The 26,817-nt window shown below is 45.9% G+C and overlaps 1 protein-coding gene across 1 annotated transcript; it reads right to left on the bottom strand.

The window, feature by feature from the left end:
- On the bottom strand, positions 1–26,817 carry SLC13A3 (solute carrier family 13 member 3). The gene is made up of 13 exons (XM_074156985.1): positions 26,707–26,817; positions 16,080–16,345; positions 15,552–15,715; positions 10,547–10,613; positions 9,651–9,836; positions 8,608–8,733; positions 6,148–6,243; positions 4,250–4,354; positions 3,161–3,258; positions 1,775–1,887; positions 1,252–1,413; positions 771–908; positions 1–186 (listed from the first exon to the last, which is right to left on the bottom strand). The coding sequence occupies exons 1-13, from the start codon at positions 26,815–26,817 to the stop codon at positions 1–3; spliced, it is 1,818 nt and encodes a 605-aa protein (XP_074013086.1).

Here is a 26,817-nt window from a genome sequence, read left to right as displayed (position 1 = left end):
TCATATTTTATTTAGTGCACTTAAAGTGACATTTTCTACAGTTGTCAAGAGTGAGGTGGCATTTTCTGCATGGATGTTGGCCCATGCAGGGAAGGTCCCCAGCTGGAAGATGCTCTTGGCCCATGTGTTCATTGCCAAGCTAAGAAGCAGAACTCCCATAAGATTCATGAGCAACCCAGTTCTTGCCTACAAAAGAAATACAAAGACAACTGTTGAGTTTAGACTGGACAACTACAGCATGTGAAGCATGAAGCTATTTGAATATAAACATTATAAAAATGGAAGGCTTAATTGCCGTTAATATTAGCAACATCTTAAGCGGGCTTTCTTAAGCCACAAAGGCCATTCTGCAGATGCTTACCAAGCTTTGATCCATCAAAAACATGAACATCTGTTTAGCCTCAGGAATGTGAGCAGGAATTGTGATTGAGCCTAATTTTACTCATAAACTTTATTTCTTTGTGCTCGGGAACTTTTCCTGCACCCAGAAACTTATGGAAGTTGAGCTGCTGACACTGGCAGGAACTGGATCAGGGTCTGGGAAATGCTGAGCACATTCAAGATCAACTTTGTCACCATTTGGAGCCACAGCAGCTCCAAATTTCGCAAGCCTCTTTCCGTATACCTGTTCCTTCAAACACTGCTGAGAACAGTATTAGATTTCTGTCTTTTCACTTTAGTACATGTTGAACTGGCAACACTCCTGAAAACTCTTTTTTTAAACACCCCACTCAGACTGATTGTTTTCAGCAATATCTAAAAGAACTTACCATATCCTTGACCATCAAGTGTCCAGAAGAAAATGCAATTGAGTTAGGAGGTGTTGAGACTGGCAGCATGAATGCATAGGAGCATCCTATAGTTCCTGGTATCATTAAATAGAGGGGATTTACTTTCAGACGAATGGCCTTGAAAAACAGAAAGGAACAGTAATTGTACCTTGGGGATTCGGAGGCATAGGCAGATATATCAAAGAATGCAAATAGCCAGTGCACCATGGAGAGCTGTATCCTACACTCCATGATAAACAATCACATATCTCGCCAACAACATCTGAAGGATTATTATCCTTCTGTGTCCACATTACACTACAGACACTTGCTTTGTTGCTCCCAAGGATTTCAAAGTGCCTGAAGCCCAGGAGCAAGAGATCCATACGGTGCCTGTCCCAGCACAGACACAACACAAACCTGCCCGTCCAAGGGACAGAGCAAAGAGGAGAGCAGAGAAGCTGCCATGGGACTACCTTACCAGCTCTGCCAAGACAGGCAGAAAGATGATAATAGTGGCTGTGTTGCTGGCAAACTCAGTGAATAAGGCGATGACAATCGTGATGAGGATGACAGCCACAGGCGGTGGTACACCCTCCAAGGGGTGCAGACGACCTCCTATCCAGACAGACAGACCAGACTCCTACAGAAGGGAAGAGCAAACAAGCTGGAGAGCGGAGCTCCTGTGACCCTGCAGATGAACTGATCTTCTCCTAGAACTGCAAATTACATATGATCTTCACCAACCCACACAAGAACCTATATGCAGTGTCCTCAGGGCACTTAACAGCAAGCAGTTTGAAGGGAGCTGCAAGGTCTCTTAACCTCCTTAGTTATCTGCTGCACATTTTTGTCACATGGAGTTGAAAAACATGTCCTTCAAGTGTTGTGACCCCACAGACGTAAATTTCCCAGAGCCAAATAAGAACCCCTAGTGACACCCTGATAAAATACAACTCTGTCAGGCAGGATGACTGCAACGGGGCATCTGCAGCTGGCCTCACCTCACAGCCCTTTGCCATGGCAAACCCTCCTCCAAGCAGCAAGATGATGTTCCAGGGCACTGTCTCTTGGGCCTTCCTCCAAGTCAGCAAGGGCTGCGTCTCAATGTTTGGTGCTAGATGAAGACAAAACTCCCATGTCAAACACCCACCCAAAGAGGAGCACGTCAGTCATCATCTGACAGAATGATATCATGAGCCTGACATCAGTGCTGAAACTCACTAACCATGAGTTGCTGACAAAATATATGTATGGAATCTCTTAAGCTAGATAATCAAAAGATCATTTAACTTAATAACAGATCTTAAAAAAAGGGAAAATAAAAGAAATTCTAGCACTTAAAGTTTTCTTTGAGACTTTCTCGAGGGAACATTTAATATCAGGTTAATTTTCTCTCTGCAACAGACATAAACATTGTCTTCAACAGAGAGGAGTCCGTGGAAGAAGGAAATTTTCTATCATTTGAATTATGAAGATGTTATTAATTTTCCACTTGCCGTTCAACAGCCAGCAAGTTTTATAGCAAAGAGCTCATCTCCCCTAAAGGCCATCTCTTAATACATGATGAAGTGAGCTCTGTCATATGGAAGGATGCACTAATGGAACCGTAATTTTCTGTTGAACAAGGGCACGCATATTTTATCCAGAGGAGGCCTGATTAAGTATCTTCCTGCATATGGACAGCACAACAAAAGTGCATGACTCAGAGCAGCTGGTATTTTGTTCCCATAGACCCCAAGCAGTGCTGCACTATCCGTGAAGGGCATTCATCATCTGCGTCTCCACATTAAGACCATCTCTTATTCCAAGTGGCTTATGAATTAAAATTTGCATCTCATTGCTACTCAAGAGGACAGACCCAAGGTCTCAAAAGACTCCTGGTACCAAAACCTGCTGGAGATTTTGGGCTTTAGGACTTTAAATTCTAAATCATTCTGGGAACTGAGAAAGGGCTCCTAGTTTTGAGTACAGACAACTCTTCCAGCTCTGCCCTCTCAGAGGTTCATGCTCCCAGCTGAGGGATGGGAGCTGTTTGGGAGTCAGCAACCAAACCTCTGTTTCACAATCAGGTCTGCTACGGTAAATCAACACCAATTTCAGTTCGCTTCAACCCACCACGGCATCATCTCTGACAGCTACATGAGCAACTGAGTCATTCCTGTAATTGGCAGCAGGGCAGTGACGGCTAAACCTCTTCTGGCACTTCAGAAAAAAAAGCCTCTGTATGATCAAATTGCACCTTCAAACCACGCTGCTCCAGATGGCCAGCACAGCTGCTGTGGGCTGAGGCAGGTCCAAGGGGAGATAGTCTTGGCTCCTGCTCCCTGCCTGCCCTGCCAGAGCACAGGCAAGGGCAGAGTCCCTGCCTGGAGGGGTCTCCTACTCACCTTTCATGTCAAACCACCACCTGAAGGAAGGTTTTTGTGAAGGAAAGAAGAACAGTATAATCACAATGGTGATTCCCGTAACCGCATCCGAGATAAACCTGTCCAAAAGCAGCAGAAACACTTGTAAGAAGCACAAGCTTGTAGAATTACAAAGTTTATGAGAACAGGGTTTTAACCAAAGAAGATTACAAGTTTCCATGAGGTTTGAACAACGCTCATTGTTTACAGCTTTTTTTGTTTTAATTCCCGGTTGAGCTACGATGGGCCGTGAACCCCCTGGAAAAGCTGCCCTACAAATGTAAAAACCAAGATCTAATCCCCACCACACTGATGCTCTGGCTGCTCTGATTGCGTAGTCGCGGTCAGTCCCTGGGGGGTTGTGAGGACAAGTCTCCTCAGCTCATTGCAGAGAGGAAGAGAGGCAGACCCCAAACTGTCTTATTTATATGAGCTCTTTGCAAAATGCTCAGACTCTGAGATGAAAGGCAGGCTCCCTCCAGTAAAGAGCTTAAGCATTGTAAGGAGCTATTAACTGATGAGGAAAAAGACCATAACTACTTTGTTGTATTAAGGAATCATTTACTAAGCTAGGGCCTTATTTTAAAATAGGTATGAAGGTCTCCTATGTGAAGAAATAACAACACCCTCTCTGAGCTTTAGCATTCCCCAACTGATATATCCATTCAGCTTCCCAAGGTATGGATGTCACAGGGGAGACAAACTTGCCAAACAGACAGGATAGCACTCGGGGTCAGCTCCTGCCATCTCTCCTCAGTCTCCAGACCTCCAGCGAAATCACTGGATTGCATAAAGAATTCAGTATTTCACTGTAAATCTACCTATAAGCAGCATTCCCAACACTAACACCCTAGGGATGGCTTCAGATAGACATGCCAGCTTCCCAGCAGGCTTTATGTACCTGCTTCGGGAGACAGAAAGAATAAAGCTGCGTCTGCTACTTGAAGCTCAGTTTAATTTATTCCAGAAAATCTGAGTAATATTTAGGCAATGCAATCAGAAACTCAGGAATCTCAATGACTTGGAAATGCTTTTGAAAAATGTGACAGAGGAATGAAAATAAAATCTTACCCCGGTGCAAACAAGCTTGCCCAACCTGGAATGAATTTGGGATCCCTGGAGAAAAGCATGATCGCAAACATGCAGAAGAAGAAGAAAATTGCCTGTTCCGCAAACCTAAAATAAAAAGAAATGCAGTTAAAATGCTGATGTGCTGAAGAGGTGGATCCAAGCTAGGACAAGTATTGAGCTCAGGCTGCAGCAGCTTGGGTGAGAGGTTAGGCCGTTTTTCTAAAAATAACTACAGTGAAACACTGCAGTAGATTGTAAATCTATTTGCCTATATTGATATTTGCCAGCCATTATCTCTTATTGGAGGACATTAAGGAGAGACAAGATGGGCATCAGGAATGCCCAGATGTCACAACAGGCGTTCGCAAGGTTGACCCTCTGGCTGTGGCAGAGAGGAAGGACCAAGCAGCTTCTCACGGTCACTCCTCTCACCGCTGCGCTCTGGGATGTCCCCAAGGCACGGTCAGTCAAGGATGGTTTCACTCCAGTTCAAGCAATGTAAACAGATGGCTGAGATTCAGATCATATGTGAGACAGCAAGAACAAACTTCAAGGTCAACACCTAAACAGTATCCCTTGGATACATGACAAACAGCAGGGTAAATGGCAATACCATTCGCTAAGTATCAGGCTTGACTCTAGTGGAGACAAGATTTAACCAAGACAATGCCTCAAAACACTGTTTAAAATCTCTCCAAGCACAAGGAAGAGCATTTAAACCCTTGGGAAGAGGCCACTTGCATTAATTTTAAGTTATGGCGTTGCTAATCAAATTGGTAGAGCACAGCTTAATGGACTTTCTCACTTCTAGACCTCAAAGTGGGACTTTGATTCTTTCAGAGACATTTTGCAGGCTGCTCGATAATGTACTGAATGGAACAAATAAACCAATTTCTTTCATTTACAGCACAGGCACAGACAATTGTCTTTGAAGAACCACTCCACTTTCCACAACAGCAATAATTACAATGTCGATAGCATGACACAAACATCGCTGAATCTTCACAGCATCGCCGTGAGTATGAAAATATTATTTTACAGATAGAGAAACACAGACCATTTAAGGTTAAGACCCACAGTTTCAAAAATCTTCACTAGCCCTGGCTGCTCAGAATATCAGTTGCTGGTTGGACATACCTAAGGTTTGATTCTTGGAGACACTCACATTTTCCTGCTTCCCCCTTTTCTGGCATTTCTCATAAGTCTAAAACTCATGTTTCTTTCTGCTGGTCCCTTTCTCCAAAATATGATCCCCATCATTGAAATGTGCACCCAGTTTTTTCCAGAAGACACTACCTTTGAGAAACTACAATAAGAAGCTAAGAGTCCTGTTCTTTCTTCACCTAATACAGTTGAGTTATTCAATAAAAATAATATTTTGCATGACACGGATCTGACTTCTTTCCATGTACTTTCTTTGAGCAGCTATTAAGCTTTCTTAAAGTGTATCCACAATCCATATGATTCATATCTATCATATGATCCATCAGCCTTCTCAGCAAATGCTTCCTGCTTCACCCAAGAGGTATGTACAAACCTTCAAAACTCAGCCTGTGTTGGTTAGTACATAATGCACACAGGATTGGTTTTGTCCCCGGAGTAGAAAAATTACAAACAGTAATTAAACAACCCAGCATGAATTCACTCTATAATAAGAACTTTGTTCTTGAGAAGATTTAAGTACAAGCTGCTATTTGCAATTATTCCTGTTAGTGAAGGTGGAGAGGCTGGAGTGTGCAAAAAAGCAAACTTGAGCAGGTTACAAACACTCTGAGTGGAAACGTCTTTTTCATTTTCTTCTAAAAAAACTCCATTTCCCCCAGTTCTCCACCGTTAAGACAGGACATTTCCAACCCACTTGATTTCTTTTTCATTCCAGTCCCGACTTGATGACTCACTTTGTTGGACCCAGTTTCTGATAGTCCTCCTTTATCACTTCTCTGGCTCGGGCTTCTGCATCCACTCTTATATTTGACTTTTTTGTTCTCCAGCCCCTGCCAAGAAACACAGTTATATCTTTAAGTGCCTCTAACATACCTGACACGTAGCAAATGCATTTCCTACTGCAGCACATGCACACACCATGCACTCCTGCAGTGCCTGCTCTGCAAGTTTCAAAGAGCTGCACATCTCTGGTGGCTCCACTTGCATTATCTTCAGATCATGAAGACTGATGATGAAGGTCTCTGGTGCAGACACAGGCAATAAGGCCCTATTTTATATATCCTTTCTCTCTGCATTCATAAAAGGAAATCCTGCAGAGGTTAGGAAGTTTCCTCTCATTTATATTCTGAACTGTTTCCTCCGGCATGGGCTGTGATTGCCAAAAGAAAGACCCAACATTCCAGGATTTCCTCATCTCTAGCAGATACCTACTTGGGCAGAATAACTAGGAAGAGGGTGACACAGAAAATTAATCTGTCCCTTCACTTCTCAAGTCACTTGCAATTTCCTGGGTGCCACTGAGGATCAACAAAAATGTGAGGAATTTCTAACTGGCCGGGAATGTTAATGTGCTCCTGGCTAAGCCTCTTAGCCCAGCCAGGCTGACTGCACACACTGTTTGATCCTTTCTAGTTTGTGCATACAAATGATATATTGATATCTCACACTTCATCTCCCATCATATCCCATGCCGCTGAACCTGGGTTCTAACCCTGACTGTGACCTTGATTAAACCTGCAAACCCCAACTTTCTGCATCAGATGCATCCGTCTGGCCCTGCAGCGCCTGTGTTTCCTTCACCCAACCACTGTTTCAAAGGGATATCACGACTGGATCTTCTATGTGGATGAATGGTTGATTATTCAGGAGTTCCTGAACCTCAAACAGATCTACCTGCCCCTTCAATTTCTTATTTTTTTTGGGGGGGGTGTTATTAACAACAGCTTAATCTCAGGTCAGCCAGCCCATACTTAAGCCTTTTAATGTCTTTTGGATCGAAGCAAAGCTGACCTGCCGTTGCAGCGATGTCCATCTGCCTGTACTGTGCTGCAGACACCAAGGACTTGTCCCCATAGAAAGTCCAGCCGCTGTCCCCGAGTCGTTACAGTCAAAGCAGCCACACAAGCTCCTGCAGACACTCAGCTGCAGCTTTGCAATGTCTCTTCCGAGACACCTCGCCACTGGGGAATACTGGTATCTGTGCTGGACCAGCTATCCCAATAAAGCCAGGCTTTGTGCTCACAGAGATGAGCCAAACAAAACAAAAAGGATCACGTTCTCTGAGAACAAGAGCAATTTTGCATTTTGTCAGCAGCTTTGGCCAACATAGCTACCTCTTCCCTCACCTGACCATCCCAGGCCATGCCAGCAGGATGGCAGGGCCATGCCCCAACCCTCACCATAGGACACGGAAATTCAGGCTCTGCATCGTACAAGCCCTGGGCACATGATGCAGAGCAGCTGTGAGCTGGCAGAGCATCCCACAGCAGCACACAAAGCCTCCCATGAAGCCCCATGAGCAACTTAAGGACCAGCATTCGGCATTTTCTGGATTGAAACTTTCCCATTGATTTTTTTCCTGCCTCTGAGACAATGTAAATATTTGGACACCTGTTCTTTTTTTTTTTTTTCCCTCTTCTATTTGCATTTTTAACTCAAAATAACAATTAAAGACTTTTCTAAATACTAGAAATTCTGTATGGTCCCCGGAGGAAGCAGGACTGTGAGTTTGTTACTATCACATACGAGAGTTTGCAGGGGGAACAAGGGCTCCAAATGAGCGAGCATGGCAATACTGCAACCATTTTAAGTAGTGTACACTAGGGGTTGCATGTATCCATCAAAGATTTACCGGAAAAACATGTTATTCTCAGTTACAGATTAACACGTTGTTGTAAAATTAAGCCCTGTTGTGAAGTAATCTGTTCCAAACCCAAGTTTCTGCCCCAAGAACAAATCCTGGGGTTTTGTATGTTCTATGAGATTTTTGCTACTAATTCCAAGGGAACCAAGATTTTATGCTGGTCCTCAAAGTTTGATCCTGCTTTCCCTTCCGTCAATGAAAATCTGCCACCGACCTCCACAGGCCCAGGGCAGGCAGTAAAACAACCTTTAAAAATTGTATGTTTAACTGAATGAATATATAATACATACTCTGTATATGTATGTATTTAAGTTAGATAAAGTACATGTAACTGTGAGATAGCTTTAAAACCTTTCTGTTGCATATCAGCTTCTTAAAAATAGATAACTTGAATAGTGTCAGCGTCCTGAAGTTACTTATGAAACTCCCCACCATCCAGGAGATGATCCTGGGCAATATCAGTAGATTTAGTATGAGAATCATGATGAACGTGTATTTCACAATGCTGGTATAACCAGGCAATGTATATGTCCAGTGAATATACACATACCTCAGGTTAATTCCTCCATACAGGATGGAGATCCATAGCCATCCCAGGAGAAGAAAAATCAGCATTAAAGGAAATGCAAACATAAACCAAGAACCAAAGTTCACCACATCACATTCTGGAAAATAACTAAGCAAACGGGAAAAATCAAGTTAATGCAAGAAGGGAAAACAACCCTTCAATTTAAGGGTAAACAGACATCTGAAATCAGTAGCAAAATAGCCCACAAACTTGCCAGTGTGCATCCAAGAACTATTCCTCTGTGAGCATCAGCAGCTAGCTGGACTCTAGGAGATCTGGGGAGCATTGTGTTGGGACAAATCCCCCCAGTCCACCCTGCCACCCACAGCTCACCCAGCCCAACTCTGCAAGTCTCCAGGGGAAGATCCGACAGATCACTCTCCAGATGGCTGATGCTTTCATACAGTGATATTCCTGAACACCCAGGATTAAACCCTGCTGCAATAGCTACGGGGGAGCCTGAACATGACCCTCATAAGGATGCTGCCCATGCCTAGGAGAGCCTGAACAAACTACTTGTAGAGGCCAGTAAAGTTAAGAAATACCTGTAGGTGCTTAGGATGGCACAAATCTCTGTTCCTATGTAAACAGGAGGCATCTTTTATGACTAAGAAAACAGGCAAGAAGTAGTGGGTTCCTTATTTTTCTTTCTACCGTGCAGCAGTAGATATAATTGCTCACAAAACACTACACGGCCTGTTTCTTCAAAACAGTTACCAGATTAATTGTAAGAATGTAGTCAAGTACCATTAAATTCAAAGGGATTAAGAGCATCAGTAAGGTGAAGCACATATGTACCAGTTTGGCTGACAGCCTGGCTGGGTACAGTGGAAACCTGCTTATTACAGCTAAGGCTGACGCAACCACTCTCTGCTTTCATCTCCTCACAAAGTTTCTCTAAATGTTCTGGAAGGACATAAATTTTCTAAACTAGTTCTCGGCCCATAAAAGAATTTCCTACAGGGATGGAGAACACGTGTCTGTTTTCCAGGATTTACAGGGCTCTCCAGGGTGGCCTCCCATACCTCTTCAGCTGTCCCAGAAGGATGAGATTTGGTGCAGTTCCTGTCAGCGTTGCTGTACCTCCAATGCTGGCTGCATATGGGATTGAGATGAGGAAACCTTTCCATATATTCGTTTTGTATTCCTCCTCCTTCTTTAAGTCTGAGACAGCATCGCTGGTAACCTCCTTCTCCTCTGTCAGATCTTTGCTTTAAAATAGTCCAAAAGAGAATCCGGTGAAAGCCCTGGTTTAAATACAGCGCAACCACTTCAGAGCCTTGACAGAAGGAAAATTCCCAGTTTTTAGAAATCCAAGCTAACATTGTCCTCAAGGACACCTAGGCAGGTCAGTGCAGCAGAGGGGTCTGCTCGGTGAGCTGCCACTCGGGACTGGCAGCCTTGCAGAGGGCACAGCACCCTCAGCACCCATCCGTAGGAGCTGAGGGTGCACATGCCTTGCCCAGCCCCTCAGCACCTTGTAACACTTAGCATAAAGTCCACAGGACTGCTAAAAGAAAAAAATAAAAATTGATAGCACCAAGAAGAAAGAAACATCTGTTCCTGAAAAGATGCTTCCTTTCCATTGTTGCTATCAAAGCAGGACCATCAGCAGTGTGTAAATCCTGCTGGGTTTTACATCACCGGCTTCAAACATTTGATGTTCCTTTGAAAACCAAGTCCCAACAATTCCCCAGCAGAAGACACCTCTGGCTACCATTTCAGAGTGGCCGGAAAATCTCTGCAATGATTTGGACATGCAGAGGGATGCTGGGCACACAGAGGAGGGCTACTAGTGATTGGGATGTTTGGTATAATCAAAACATTTCAATGATTGAATTTCAAATTCCTAAAACTTGGTCTAGCTTGGGGGATAATTCTCTCTTTCAACTCTCTAATACAAACTTTATAGTTAACTTACTCCTCAGTACTTGCCAGAAACTGCATCTCAGTTGGTACAGTGTAAAGTTTATTCTGCTGTAAAGATGCTGAAAAAGAAAGATGAGGACTTTAAAACAGTTCAAAGCATCTAGAAAATTCTCCTTGAACCAAACAGAGGAACAGAAGGAACAACTGCTATTTACAGAGAAGGGGCTGTGCAAACAAAGGGGACAGGGTCAGGAGCACTCTGTGGGGATGAACGAGCCTGTCTCCTCCTGCCACCACTCTGGTCCCACTGCAGCATCCAGCTTCTCCTCCAACACCCAGAGGTGCTCAGTCCTTTTACTACTTCTGCTACTGGTCAGGGTCTGGGATCTTCTAACACAACCAGGAGTTCCAGGGTGTCCCTTAGCATATCATGGGGTTGGGGTGGGTTTTTTGGGTAGCCATAGCTCATTCATAGGAAGAAACACTGTTGGGCCTGATGTATCTGTAAGGCACGTTCCCCAGGGTGCAGCAGGATCACTCCCTGCTGTGGAGTTCCATTCCCAAGGGATGCGAATTTTACCCCCTGCAGGCAGTTAATGCAAAGTCACCATAAACCTGTAATTCCCTCTTTAAAGACAAGAGTGAGACACATTTGGGGATTAGGCTTCGTCCTCTGAAATCCACTCTGACCGCAAGGACCATTCCCAAGCCCATCACCCCCTCCATAAATGACAGCCCCTGTAGACTGAGTGACCAGTCCCCGACAGAAGTTTAGGGCACCCCGGGAGGACTCTATTGCACATCCAGTTCCCAGGGACCCTCCTGCATATTTCACACGGGCTCTACTCCACTGTGCTTATCACCAACCACAGGGAACACAAGCAGGGCTCAGAAGCACTTGAGGAAAGGGTATATTTTGACCAATATTCTCTTTGGCAGTAAACTGGGAGGTGCACATCACTCTCCACGCATATACATATGGGACATTCAGAAATCAAAAGGCAGAAATGCAATACAACACTCTTTTTTACCAGATCTCATACTAAGGCTTGTAACATTTGCAGTCCTGGCTCATGGCTTGACCTCCTGAGGTTGGGAATAGAGGTGTGCTATTAAACCCTGTTTTCCATATTCCTCCTCAGGACTGGAGCACTTGTGAGTTTTATCCACCTTCAGCCCAGGTGGCCCTTCCCTGTCACCGCTGGCTCTGCTGCCTTTTCTTGGTTCTTTGCATGTTTTTGTGTCCAGAGGCCTGTGTCCCTGCACCTCCCCAGACACTGCAGACCACTGCCTGCAGAGCCCAACTCCTGGTACCGCCACCCCAGCAGTCCCCAGATTTCCCTGCACTCCTCCTCAGGCCAAAACACCATCCTCTTCCACCCGTGTATGCACCAGCAACCAAAAGCAGCGCATGGACAGTAGCCAGTGGTCAAAGTCTCTGGACTCATTCATGTGTGCGCCGAAGGCACTGAGCTCATTCCAGCGCAGTGAACCAAGGATTTTTGCAATGTCATGTTTTACACATCGCTAATTTACTGAATTGGAGTTAATTGGCTTGGACGCACACATGCTGAGCTTTCATCCCAAAGATGCCATGATGGAGGGATGTAATCAGAAGGACAAACATTAACCCATGGTTGACTGTTGATCCCCCAACACACTTAGCCCAAGGCCATCCCACTCAAGCCTAGTGCTGGCTTTGCAAAGACACGTATTTCATTCTACCTCTTAACATTTTTCTTTTTTTCCCCCTCCTGAGCCCAAACTCCCATCCCATCTTGCCAGGACCAGCTGTGAATTACCTCTCAAGGAAGGTTTGCAAAAGGCAACCATGCAAAGGAAATCCAGAGTTGCTGCAGAACAAACTTTTCCTATGGAACTTGTAAAAAGGAGTCGGAAATTGTTACAGGTCCATAAGTCAGAAGAGGCCAAAGACCACTGAGGTAGGACCTCGCTGTACACACCTCTCATGGAGCTGTATGAGAAAGATTCAGTGGCCATTTCACCCAAATACCTCGTATCCCTTAGAGGCAGAATGACTTGTCCTAGATAAATTTGGCTTTAGTGACATTTTTATTTCTTCTAAAAAGTTGAAAAGGCCTGAGAAGGAATATTTCTACCCACCGACGGGTGCAGGCAGCAGGACTGGGGCTGTACCGTGCCAGCACAGGCTGGGGTTTGGCAGCCAAAGCAGGCAGCTGTGTCCAAAAATGCATATTTCCCACCTGCCTCTTTAGAGATCTCATTTCCAGGTCTGCAACCCAACAAAACACCTCAAGCACTGACTATACTTTATCTCAAATTTGCAGAAGATATTCTCTATGCAAGAAAAAAAAAGGATGGAAATAGTTTCTTGCAATTTTTACCTGGAGATATTTAAGCTGCTCAGAGAAATGAGATATTGCCAATGATGGGTTAGTGGGCAGAGAGCAGGAGAGATGGTCAGGCTCACTAGCACAGCGGTTTCTAGTTTGTCACACATCTATCACACGGTTTGGGTTTAGGGATGGAAATGTCAAACAGAATTGTAGGCAATTCTGTCAAACAGAATTGTATAACCCACCTCCAGAAGGAAAGTTCTGGAAGTTGAAAAAAGACTGTTGATGTTCAGTTTATAACCCTGCTTGGATCAACCAGAACCAGCTGGAACTCCAGCCACCAAGGCTCATCTAACCCATTCTTCCACCAGCAGCCAATAGCACCAAAATGAACAAAAAGCTACAACAAATTTTAGCTATCGATGGCATAAGCATGCAAATACTTACTGATCTATAACATGCTGCCCACGTGGTTGAGTGTGGACATAAGTGATTGCAACCACTTGAGGTTCTCTCATCAGCAAAAAAGTGTGACCGACTGATCAGAGACACCACTTTAATTCTGGCACCGTGTGTGTAAGCAAAGCCCTTCACAAAGCTGGTTTCATACAATTGTTGAGATTTCTTCAGAAAATCAAATGCTTTTACATGCTACATATTCTCTAATCTATTTTTAATTTTTGTTTTAGTCACCCAAGTATTTTTTAGCCTCCTGGACACCACTACAGTATTACTAAAAAATATCCAAACGGATTTGCAAACTATCATATGCCATTGTAAAAATTTGCTTCCACATACAGTTCCCTTCACCATTAAATCTGCCTGTCTTTTTTGGAACACAGATTACAATTCAGTTAGATTATAAAAATGAAGTAAACTATGAAATAAGTATTCCTTTTTCTCGAATGCACGTTCCTAACGCTCAGTCAGGTTTCATCAGGCCTATGAAAAAACTAACTGCAACAGCCCCACTGGAGACGTGCAACCAGCCCTGATGGCAGATTACACCCGACAGCCAGGAAGCCCCTGCAGAAAGCTCACCTTCACCTCTCCGCTCCTAGGTGTAACATCGGATTCATCGCTTTTGACTGACTTCAGTTTTAGGGCTTCCTTCAAGGAACTCAGCTTTTCTCATCCATTCAGAGAGATTACAGAAAAGCATGAGTCCACCTTGGGAAACTAAGTTCAAATAAGAAGTCTACAAGAAAACCTGCATTTTGATGTTGAACATTTTACAGATGACTCCTCCTTCACTTGTATTTATTACTTTTATAAGTTTCTACCTCAAAAGAAAAATGCATCATCACGCCATCACATGATATTTGCAAAGCATCACTTTATTCATTCTTCTATTTGCATGCCTCTCCCTTTGCCTTTTCTGGCTTCTCTCACCACTGTAAGCGTTGTGAGCCAAGGACGTTAATTTAGTGCTTGCCAATGTCTAGGACAATGGGGGTCTTGATTTTATGTATTCCCAAACTATACTGTACTTACAGTCACAACTACACAGTCAAATCATTTCAGAGGATGGGGTCAAGTAAGTTAAAAGCAGACTGACAAAACACGATGCTTCTACAGAATAAGAAATTATAGCAAGAAGGTCAGTGGGATTGATTTTAATAGATGTGAATGGTCAAAAATTCATAAAGCAACTGTGATAAAGCAACCAAGAGTGCAAGTATCTCATGTTTGCTAGACATAAATGATGAATGATTAATTATAACTTTATTAGAATATGCACATGTTTGAGTCTTCTTCTGGGGACTCATTTTTTCTGCCTTAGGACTCGGTGGGAACCAAAAAGCCATTGCTTTTAAATCACAGAAGAAGAATTACTAATTAGTGCAAGAAAGAGAAGCTGTGACGACTGCTCCAACTATCAGTAATAGCTGCAAAGGGGACTTCATGACTTTGCTTCTGTTTTGCTGCTTCTCATCACTGTCTGCCAGAAGCCCAAACTCCTGGTAAATGACTTGTGAAGAGGGAGCTGGAGGAAGACCTTGTCTGACCACACACCCCTGACTCAGCCTGTCCATGACCTGCTCAGGAGCAACACCAAGCAGTAGCATCAAGCTGGGAAATCACCAAGCACTTCATAAATAGATATTTAACCCACCAGCCTTCCCTTCCATCCTCCCTTTCTCCTCCAGCTCAGGCTCCAGTTTCATGGGGGAACAAATATGAAAATGAGAGGAGAACTCACCTCTCCATGAGCCCAGGGCAGCCCTGTGTGGTGGCATGGAGGGGCCACTGTCCCCACCCTTGCGCTGCTCTCGTTGGCTGGACAGTCCCCTGCCTGTCCCTGCGGCAACACACCATTAAGTGGCACTCATCTGCCCAGATGTTACTATCCCCAGCCCTCCCTGGCTCTGGCTGCCCCCACAGCAAGGCACCCCTAACAAATCTCATCACCACCAAGCCCACAGAGCTGGACTGCAACTTGTGCCAGAAGCAGTTTTGTGGAGCAGGTTTGCTGGGCGTCATCACTTCTTGGTTTTTCCAGACAACTCATAAGCATTGACTCCTGCATGACATGAGGAAGGGGCAGGATAAACGGGAGTTTTACGCCAATACTCTTCCATTGAGATCATAAAGAGTGTATTAAAATGGGACCAGCACTGAGATCAAGCTGCAGCTAAGAAACCTGGTACTTGTGCCAGTGAAGTCAATAAAATGGGGGTATTTGATGGCAGATGGGCAGACCTCAGCTGGCTTATACCACTGCCCTGTCTTAATTACCTTGGTTTTCTTCATTATCCCTGTTCATATCCTTAGATGTGTCTTTCTCCCCAAAGAGGCTTTTTAAAATTGCATTTGCAATTGGAAGCATCATAGCAGTGGAGGCAGTATTACTTAACCACATGGACAGGAAAGACGTTGTCAACATCATCCCTAAAATTAGTCTGGAAGAGAGAAAAAAGGAAAAGCTGAGTTTCTTCAGTTTGGCAAGTTCTCTGATCTATTACAGCTATAGGAAGAAAAGCTCACGTGCAGGGATAATGAAACTAATAGCAAAAAGGACTTCTGTGACTATCCTGTAATTGGATGGAGCACAATTATGGGGCTGAACCAAACGATTCTTCTCATGCTCCACTGGCCTCTGAGCTATGGCAAACAGCTGAATAAACTCAATAAGCTGGAGAAAAGGGGATGTGGGCAGCTCCCTGGCATGGGAGACACTTGCATCACGGCCCACCACAGCAGAGCCACTTCCCGAGCACCTGCGGCTCACATGCCCCATGGAGATCCCCCTGCTCCCATAGTCACCTGGCTGGCTGGACTCCCACCAACATGAGCACCCGGAGCGCAATCCTGCGGTGTAAATTCCACTCCTCAATGGCCGAGGCCATGATTAAACCACTGAGGAAGAGAAAATTGGTGTCTAAAAAATACTGCGGGCAAACTTTGTTAGATGGGAGGATCCCTAAGAAGGGAAAGAGGACGATGGGCAGCAGAGCGGTCACGGCCAAGGGCAGAGCCTCCGTGCACCAATACAGGGCCATGAGCAGGATCACATAGAGACATCTTCCTTCCTGCAAAAGGAGGAGAGAGGAAAAGTAAGACACATGGCATTACAGAGACATCTTTTCACTTGGAGACACTTAGACAAGCAAATCGCATCAGCTACTTCTTGAGGGATACAGTATTTCTCCCAAATCAATTCCATCAAAGGCAACATCTTCCCCTCTATATTGCATTCAGGATTTACACTAATCCTCTGAAACCTCAGGAAAACCCAAATCCTCCTCAATTGCTTGACCTTCCTACGTGTTGCAGGATGGCAGCACACTGGGGCATCAGCCAAGGAAGCTCTGGAGAGCAGGAGCTGCCCATCCACGTTGAATTGGGGTGCCCAGCAGGCACTGCTGGTAGATCAAGTGATGGTAACATCCTTAGATGTCCCAATATCTGACCCTGCTACACTTCACATGTTTGTGCTTCTTCTCCCACTTCCACAGACCACGTTTTGCATGTCTATGGAAAAACAGCTTTGAGGTGGATGTACCGAGTCCCTACACTTGCAATTGGAGGCACACAGAAAGGTTTCTTTTCTTGGATCAGAGTCTCCCAAGAGATCTGTGAGAAACCATTTGACAGCAACCCATCCCAGTCCCTACGGAAACCACTAAATCAAGCGCCCTGGTGTCACATTGCTTCCTGAGGGCAGGGAGCTCGCCCATGCCCAGCATCGCTCCAGCCTGGGCCAAGGCTGGCAGAAACCCAGTGCCCCTGCACCATGAATTCATTCATCCGCCCAGGAGGCACAAACTAGACCAAAGCCATTTGTCACGACAGCCACGGCCGAAATAACATCAGGAGAACCACTCCAAGCCCAGGAGGGGAGACCCCGGGGGGGTGCAGGGGGAGCCCAGCACAGCTGAACAGGGATATTGTCAGCAACCGCGGGGCAGAGTGCCCACAGTGCTATAAATAACAGCCGAGAGTCATTTGGAAGCCACAGAGCTATTTATTTTACCACTTTTCCAGCTTGTTGGACAGGTTGAATTGTTACTCAAAGGCACCTCTGTCCCTGCGCCTGGACCTTCCTCCCCAGCACTCAGGGCTGGGCTTGCTGGGGCTTTCGTGAAGGAGATGACGGTTCTGCTCCCTGGCGCGGCTGGGTCGGGAACATCGTGGGCTGGGACCTGCGTGGAGCTGCATTTTGGGGATAACACAGTCTCAGCTGCAGCGCTGGAGCACGCAGTGAGGCAGCTGTAAAGGTACAGTGAAGACACAACTTGCCCGGCCACCTGCAAACAATTCACTTCAGGCCTCAGCTGAATGTGGTCGTCCCCAGACCCCTAGAGCAGACACCAGCCCAGTACCACCCCCACAAACTGAGGATAAAAAATAAACACGGTTACTGAGAAAGCCGAAGAGCAGAATCTACCCTGACACCCCACTGCATGCATGAAGTTGAGTGAACTGAAACCAATACAGATTTATTGTTCAAGACATCTGTAGTGAGTGTTTGAAAAGTGCCAAGAATGACAGAATTTCTGATTTGCTTTTAGCACTCAGGCTTTGCATTTCACAAGCAGCTCTGCTAGTAAAGCTCCAGTGTTTCAGTGCACATGGAAACGTGAATATCACAGAACTGAGAGTAATTTGCTTGGATTTTTTTTTTTAATACATTAGTTTCAGCGGAGCCAATACTTCATGTAAAGTTCCCAAGATCTGGATTTAAAGATCATTTGCAGTCCTAATTTTAGATCCCAGTAAAGTGACATACTGTGAAGTAAACCCTTTACATTCCCAGGGCTCAGCCCTGGCACCTGGCAGTTCCCATGAGCTCCCCATGGCTTCACTTCCTCCAAACCAGCAGGACCAGAGCAGAAAACCCGGCAGTGCTAAATTTTGCAAAAATAAAGAATCATGTTTTAAAATGTCTGCACACTAGATTAGTGATTTCATTCCCATGGCAGCCGATATTTTCTCTTCACTCTAGTTCTTCTTATAAACCAAAGAAATAGCTTTGTTCTCATTAAGCCCTTTCCAATTGATCTCTAAAGGCCATATACATAATTTTTTTCTCCCACTGGCAAAATATTCTTCAGTTTTCTGCAAGGAAAGTTGCACCGAAGTCAACTTCAAAATAAAGACACTTTGCCTCTTACAGTAGTAGAGCAACTGAAAATATTTAACAACGCCTTGATATAAGAGTGTATCAGTGAGCGCTTTAATTGACTTGATGAAATAGATGAAATACAATTTAGAAAACTAATTATAAGTAAGGGATATTTATTCTCTGGTGTACGAAAAATGTTCTGGAAAACATTACAATGAAACACAGCATGAATGTAATAACTAACATTCATTGCAAACTCAAAAGCCAAGGGGTAAAACCAAAACAGGGCAGAAAGAACTGCTACACAGAGGGTTTTTCTCAAATTTTGAAACCTATATGGATCAACAGCAAACCACTTGAAAAAGAAAGATGTTGTATTGTTTGCCCATTTTATTCTACCCCAAAAGAGGACAAATTAAAAAAAAAAAAATAATAAATCAGTGAAATTGCACCTATATTAAACAAGTTTTTCACTTAAAAAATACCAACATTGAACAAAAAAGGAACAAGACCACTTCAGAATAACTCAGATTTGGAGCAAGTACTCTCCAGAATAAAAAAAAAATAAAACTACTAATAAAATTGAACCAAATATATAAAATTGAAAGGGTTTTGGTTTCAAGATATCTTGCAAATGTTAATTAGTATGCAAACAATAAATGCTAACAAATGTCAGAAGAATGGTCATTTAGGGAGATGGCCATGGCTGCCCAGGGACAGTCTGGGCTGCATCCACCATCGTGTGCAGCACCATCACCCCGACATGATCTTTATCCTTCAATCCCTCTGCTGTGTCACTGTCAGGCTCCTTTTACTCCCCTCACCTCCCTGCGGCTTGGTTTTCATTTTTTTCAAGATAAGTCTATCAAAGTTCAGGGGGGAGAATGGTAGCACATACGAACTTTAAAATGGGTCTTGTGATTGGGTTAATTCTATAACCATTTAATGATTTCCAGGTAAGTGCCCTGGACTACAGCAGCTCTCCTTCCTGTTGCTCAAGAGCCTTGGGAACGACCTCTGCCCCTCCAGACACAGATCCTGCCTTTGCTGCACTGAAAGCACCGGGGATTTTCCACACTGGGGGACCTGCTGAGCTACAGCAGAGGAAGCCAAGCCACGAGGTAGTCTCCTGTGGGCAGGAGAGCTGGAAGGAACAGGAGGTGTCCTGGAAGGGCAGATGAGGTGTCCCAGGGAAAGGAGGTGCTGGCAGGGAGTGTGGATCAGATAAGGTGAACCGGTGCGCCCAGGCGTAGCACCAAGGAACGGGCATCCACGTGCCACCAGTCCCCACCACCACCCTGAAAGGGGACATCAGAAGCTTCAGCTGGACCTTGTTCTCCACCAGCCCCAGATAGCTCCTGGGCAGCCCTGGACCCCCTGCCCAGTGCCCACAGCCTCCCTGCCAGACAGACCCAGCACTCGAAGACGCCCTGCCCAAAGGCACTGCCAAGCTTTGGTTTCTCTCCATCAACCTTTGCATGTTACACGATCATCACTGTCTCACTACCCCCACACTGGCTTTCTCCATCACCCCTCCACTCTGTGACCAGGCAAAGGAGTCACCAGGCTCTTCAAGGACCTTGATCCCAATACCAAGAGACATTTTGGCTGGAACTGGTGCTTTCCAAGCCCTTTTATCTTACTACCATCACAAAGGAACATCCTATCTGCAATACTCAAAACTACTCAGTACAAAAAAGTACCAGTGGCTTTTAGCATCTCGTTGGAGAACTGCTCTCACATTGCAGCTGTGACTGCTCTATTGGCCACCTCGCTCTCACCTCCCGCTCGCCAGCACAATGGATATGTGAATCTGATTTCTACCAACCCAGCTCCTGCAAACATGATGTAATCTGGACATAAACCAAGCCCTGTTTACCAGCCTTCCTGCCAGCAGAGTTGTTTTGCTCCCACTGGGTATTTGCAGAGTGGCTAGAAAGGGGCCAGTAACACAAGGGCACAAGCTGGAAGAGCTGCTGGGAAGATATTTTGCTCTGGAGCTATGCTAAAAAGACATAAGGCTTATTAAATACTTTAAACTTCTTGAAGTATTTTGTAGTTGGCGGGAAAACAGAATTTCTAATTTTCTCTGTTTTGGAAATGGGACAGCTGAATCTCAGAGAAAGTGGGCAAATTGACCAAGATCACATAGTAAACTACTGACAAAAATGAAATGGGCCTCTTGGAGAAAATCTTGCCTGGCTCAGAGGTCTGAGGCTCACGACTTCTCTTGGAGGCAGCAGTAGATCCTACATCTTCAAACATTCACGGACTGCAAAGCTTAAACAACACAGTGTGATGACTTGACACCCTGTGTGAGGATAACAGGGCTCCCCTTTCGAATCTCCATTTCAGCATCCGGGTTCGGGTTTTTTTTTTAAGAAAGATACACATTTGATTAGAAAAAATATAAACATTTTCAGTGATGGTGAACCCACCACAAGTTTCATAAGCCATTCCTATGGTTAATTAACCTCACTATTAACATTTAATTGTGATAATCTGAATCTTCCAGCTTCAACTCTCTGCATCTTCTCATATGCTCCTCCCTTATGCTTCAGCCTAGGTGACGCTTACCCAAACTCTGCTTGTGATGGATGTGCCTTCAAGGGAGCAATCAAGTTACTCCTTGCCTTTACATTCTTTGAAAGAAACAGGTTGAGCTCCCACAGCCTTTCATCATGTGGCCTGTTTTCCAGTCCTTTACCCATCCTGAGGTGTCTCCAATTTGTCAAAGCCATTTCTGAGCTGTGGAAGCCAGACCGAAAGGGTGTTCTGGTGAAAGCCACAAGCTCAGCAAAGAGCGGCCTGGTAGATCCTCACTGCTCTTCCTCAACTGTCACATGTCGATACACACAAATATCACATTAACCCTCTTGGCTCTGGGTATCCGGTCTGGTAGCCATGTTCAACTAATTACATATTGCCATCTCAAAGCCCTTTTTTGGAATCTGCTTCCCAAAAGGAACTCCAGTTCAGCCTGACCTGTGGCCAGCAGTGCCAGTGATCTCCATCTACCCTGGGGCTTGTAGAAAGGCACCTGCTTTACTGGTTCACAAAACTCCTCAGGCAGCTCTTACAAAATTCTTGTATGGAAGTTGCCTAAACTTATAGATTTTAAAGTAGCCGGTGCTGGATGCAAGTATATTAATTCCTTTTAGCTACTGTCATAATAAAAATATTTAATTATCGGACAACTTCTTACAATATGGGACTGTAATACGAGCACTTTCCTGAGTACAGAACAAAAAATGCTTCACTGAATACAGCTTTTCCTCCATTGCCCATCTGGCAGGAGAATACCATGAGTCAGATTCCTTTTGTGCCACACACTCAAAACACCACTCACCACCCTCAACACCCTGCCCACGGATTTCTTCCTCAATTCTTTCACATCTCTTCTTGTGTTTTCTGTGGTTCTTTGCTTCCAATGAATATTAACTCTTGTTAACTTCCCTTTTCCTCTAAGTATTGCTGCTGTCACTTCCTCTCTGTGCCAGCTTGCTCTCCGCCAGGCCTCCCCTCTCCCCTGACTGAAGCTCAGAGCGCACGTGGTAAAATGTAGTCACCCAACTTCCAGTTATCACTGTTTTTTCCCCATTGAAGTTCTTCCTCTTATCTCTTTCAACTGACCATTGTTTCCACTTTTATGAAATTGGCCTAAATCACCAAGCACGTACATAGCAGAGATGGACTCCATGCATGAAATGTATACTCGGGCTACAATCACTTATTTCACCTACCAGGCTGCTCTCCTGGCTGCCACCTCCTTGCCTGCCCATGCTCCTGCGAAGCTCTCCAGCCCAGGATCCAGCTCCCAGGACACCCCGCTGCCAGCCCACCACCCCACTGGCCCCCTTTCCCCACAAAGCCTTCATTTGGAGACCGTTCGTGTTCTTTGCTTTCGAGCACAAGCAGTGTCATTTTTCTTCTGGAAGTTCTTAAAGTCTCCTTGTTCTAATCAGGAGGACTCATTACATCCAAGTTAATTTTAAATTGCTCTATGGCCACTGAGGAAGTCAAGTCTGTTTTCTGAAGGCATGGGGCCCTATTTGCCTGCTCAGAGCTCCTTTTAGCAGATTTGGCTGCCTCAGCTGTTACCAAGCCAAGAGGCTGTAGACATTGAGTTCATTAGAAGCTGTTGGAACAAGCTCTTTGCACAGCTCATTAAAAGTGCCCCCCATGCCCTTTCCAGCAGAACAGTTCCTCCAGCCCCTCCTGCCCTGCCCGAGCTCCTTGCAATCATTCACAGCCCTCTGAGCAGGGGGGTCGCAGGCACTTCCACTGACGGGACAAATATTCAGCTATTTCAGCAGCAACCACAGAAAGAGGTGACAGAGACCCTTGCACAGAGAACTGGTTCCTGGGGAGTGGCTCCACACAGAACATCTCCTTCTCCTGTTTTATGTGATGGACACGAGTCACTGCTCCAGCCCCAGTTTGGGGAGCACACCCTGAGTCCTCAGCAAACCCACGCACAACAAAGAAATTTCATTTTTCCATTTAAGGGAAAGGAGATTTCAGACAAAACCACCTATGCAAGCCTCCCTCTCCACGACTGCTAACTACAGAGGGCATCAAGTGAAAACAAGAGCTATCAATGTAATATCAGAATCACATCAGCCCTGACACTGTCCTTCTGTGAAGGGACTCACATAAAGATCTGGAGAACAACCACTGCAGGGTGACAGCCGATGAGAACTTTAACAGCAGCTTGCCGGTATGGATGCTGAGTTCAGCAGCAACAAGCAAGGCCAGACTTGACGGATGATTTTTCTCAAAGGATTTCATCTCCAAGAAGATGTCACCCAGGTACAGGTTTCACTGGAAAAATCCACTTCACCCAGACCACAGGATGTCACTCAGAAGTACACACTAATCCAAGAAGTCACATCCTATTTGTGGTTCTCTGATATATCAACTTTAGGTCATGATTTCTTGGTCTCCAGATCCCAGTGAAACACTGCCTGTGAAGCCAAAGCTCAGGTGGCTTTTTATGGCTTTAGTCCCTTGGGACAAGAAAATTGCTGAGCATTGCATGAGGGGAGAAGCTAGATGGTGACATGATGCGGGAACAGATTTTAACATCCCCAGGGCAGAAGTTCCTCTAAGACATCTTCTCACAAGGTAAACCTCATCTTGAGACTAGCAAGGGCTGAGCCTCATTACTTCTCATCTCTTCCCAGTTTCTTTAACACCCTGGGAGGCAGAAAACCAACCATCCCAGCAGGGACATGGGGCTCTCCAGCCCATCCAACTCTCCCATGCCCCAGATGTGCACATACTTAGTAGCATGAAGATGCTACAATGACTACACCACACCAGGAGCTTCTCCTGCCCCAGGCTGATTTCCATGGGTGCCCTGCCTGGGACAGCCTCCCAGTAACACCAGCAGCAGCCCAGTCAGTTGAATTCCTTCTGAGATGGAGCTTGCTGAACACCTGCAGCAGCTCTTGCGACCTGGCTGCCCAGGAGACTGTAAGGCTGGACTTGAGCACCACGTTAGGAGAAACCATCTGACCCGAGCAGTGCAGCTAAGGGCACACAATTTCCATCAGGCGCCAGGATACCTCCCAAACTCCACCACCACCAGATCCCCCACCTGCTGAGCCCTCGCCTGTTCCCCCCCTTGGTGCTTTTACACCATGGTTAAAAGCGTAACCCGTTCCCTTCCCCTCCAGCAGCCCCCTGTGGCTTGGGCTGCGGAGGGCAGTCCAAGCAAGCTCCAGACGTCAGAACTTAATCCCCTGTTGATGCAACAGCAAGTTTCCTTTCTTGCTGAACAACTGAGAGACAATCTTGTGTTGAAACTGTAGATGAACCACTGACCCCTGAACATGAATGGATACGATTTCCTACAGTAGATCACAGCTACAGGCTCACCCTTATGCCAAACTGGGGAGAACCTGGTGAAGCTGCAGTCGGGCTTGCTTGGAAAATTGTACTGGTTAACAGCCCCAGGAGCATCGGAGTTTTGGCAGCGACCAGAGCAGGTACCGGCCAGTCTCACTGCTACCAACTGCAATGCATTTAACGCCCATGGAAAATGAAGAACTGATCGTTACAGGCCAGTCAGCTCTGCCAGGGCCTCTCCTTCCCCACCCACAACTGACCCCTGCTCCTCACCCCCTCAACTGCAAACACTTCCACTCTCCCATCACCAGTTTTTCTTTAATAAAACGGTGTTGATCAGACCGGACTGTGCATGAGGTCCTCCGTGGGTTGTACCCAGGAGCATGCTACCCGCACACTGTAAGAGTGGAGCGGGTGTGAACAGCAGCATGACACCAGCAGAGACTTTATTTTCTTCTGGCCACCTGGAGAAATCCCTTTCCTGAACACCCAAATCTTTACACAGCCTGTGTAACACTATAAACTTCTACCAGCACACAGAGCATCCGGATCGAAGGCTTTCCTGCAGCACAGTGCCAGGTTAATCTGTGATTTATTCTCACAATTAACCACAGCACAGTTCAGGCACAAGCTTGCGCTGAGTGTGCAGTGCGTCTCCTCACCCTCTAACCATATCTCACAATTTTACACATGCTGAAGTCAAACAAGATACTATTAAATATAATTGAAGTCACTTGTTCAGCTATTGTAAATGAATGTACAAATATAATTATCAATTTATGAGTCTGCAAAGGAACTAAGTACCTCTTGTGCAACATGCTTTCTGCTCTTGAGGCAGACATTTACCGTATTCCTATCAAGAACTCATGCAATAATGCAAAATAATAAAAAAAGGGAAATGAAATCCAAAGAATTTTCTCTTTTAACATATGGTGTCATTAAATAAAGCAATGGTCTATTACTTTAATTGCGAGATTTATTTTGCTATCTTGAATGTAAAGGTCTCACCTGACAAGCACTATAGAGGCAGGAGTAAATGCCACCTTCGTGTCCTTACAGCATCTGAATCATTCTGTAATCACTAAGTACTGAACATCTCTTATTTTCTGATGTAAAGAAAGTCATTCTCAAATGGATCTGAGTCAGAATGTAAGAGTGAAATCCTGCCCATACTGAAATTAATGGCACAAAACTTCCCAGTTACTTCACTGCCCCATGGACTTCCATCCAAGGCTTGGACCTCCTGGTGCATGAGAGCTGCATCCATGGGACACCTGCAGAAATCCTCCAGCCTCCAAAGTTTTGCCACAAATTGCTTAACATACAGCCTAACACACATGCCAAAGCCCAAACCTTACCAGGGGACCAGTTTATTCCCCGTCTACAGGACATCACTAATGTCTCGCTCACAACGCCTTTTCGGATACAGCACCAAAGGTTCCCCCTGAGAGTCGCCCACAGCGGTGCTGGTGGCACTCACGGCTCCCCTGCATTTCCCAGCCCTGCAGCAGGAACCCTGCTGCATGGCCACCTCCAGCCCCACGGCATCCCTCTCTCCCTGCACACAGCGCTACCTGCTGCAATTCCCATAGCAAAGGGATGGGACAGCAACGCCAGGCAGCCTCAGAGCCCCGGCCACTCGCCTTCCACCCCAGCTCTACAAACACCTTACTGGGTGATGCTGGCTGCAGACCTGCTTTGCCTCAGTTTCCCCAGCTTCCCCTTGGAGCACTACCAATAAAAACTACAATAAGGCAGGTAGGCATCAGCAAGAATCACTAGTTAGTGCTACTTAGTTCAAGCCGATTCTGAACCATAGGTTCCTTACACCCCCCCATGTCTATATGAGCAACATAAATACAGTCCACACTATCTACCCCTTCTTCCCCCTTAAAGTTAAGATCACCTCAGGATGTCCCCTCCGTTGGAACTCTAAGGTGGCTGCAGAAGGTGAGGAGCTGTGGCAGACTGAAGGCTTCAGTGGTCCCCTCCCTCCATGGGGGAACCCTGGCAGGTAGCAGGGTGACCCTCAGGAGGGCCAGATACTGCTGGGGCTGGGGCATGAGGGGAGCAGCAAGGTGAGACAGAGCACCAAGGCGATGTCCCTGTTCCGTGTCCCCAGGGCTGTGCCCCACAGTTCATGGACCCACCCCGTAACACTGATCCATTCCCTTGGTCCATGCCCTGAGTCAGTGTCCCCAGTTTGTGCTCCTGGTCCCTGGCCCCACTTGGTGTGCCCTGCAGTCGGTGTGTCCTGCTTGGTGCCCCCTCATCTGTGTCCTTGGTTGCAGCCCCCCACATCCGCATCCCTGGTCAGTGCACCCCACTCGCTGTCCCCTACTCCGTGCCCCGCAGCGAGTGTCCCCAGTCTGCAACCCTGGGTGGCAGCCGCAGCTGGTGGCCTGTCCGTGCTCCACGGCCGGTGGTCTCCATCCCACGCCACCGCTCCGTGTCCCCCCCGCCCCCGGGTACCTTGGGGGGCAGGCTGAGCAGCACGGGCACCAGCGCCAGCGGGGCGCACAGCAGCACCACGAACCGCCGGACGCTCCACACCTTCTTCACCAGCGCCCCCACCGCCGCCAT

Source organism: Numenius arquata, chromosome 12 (genome assembly GCF_964106895.1).
Source record: "Numenius arquata chromosome 12, bNumArq3.hap1.1, whole genome shotgun sequence".
Taxonomy (NCBI): Eukaryota; Metazoa; Chordata; class Aves; order Charadriiformes; family Scolopacidae; genus Numenius; species Numenius arquata.
This window is presented reverse-complemented; position numbering and strand designations above follow the sequence as displayed.

Coding starts and splice junctions, on each gene's coding strand:
- SLC13A3 (XM_074156985.1), bottom strand. CDS start 26,817: ATGGCGGCGGTGGGGGCGCTGGTGAAGAAGGTGTGGAGCGTCCGGCGG. Junction 9,837..10,546: donor TTTCTGGCAAGTACTGAGGA/GTAAGTTAACTA, acceptor ACTATTTTAAAG/CAAAGATCTGACAGAGGAGA. Junction 3,259..4,249: donor GCAAGCTTGTTTGCACCGGG/GTAAGATTTTAT, acceptor GCTTTTGGACAG/GTTTATCTCGGATGCGGTTA.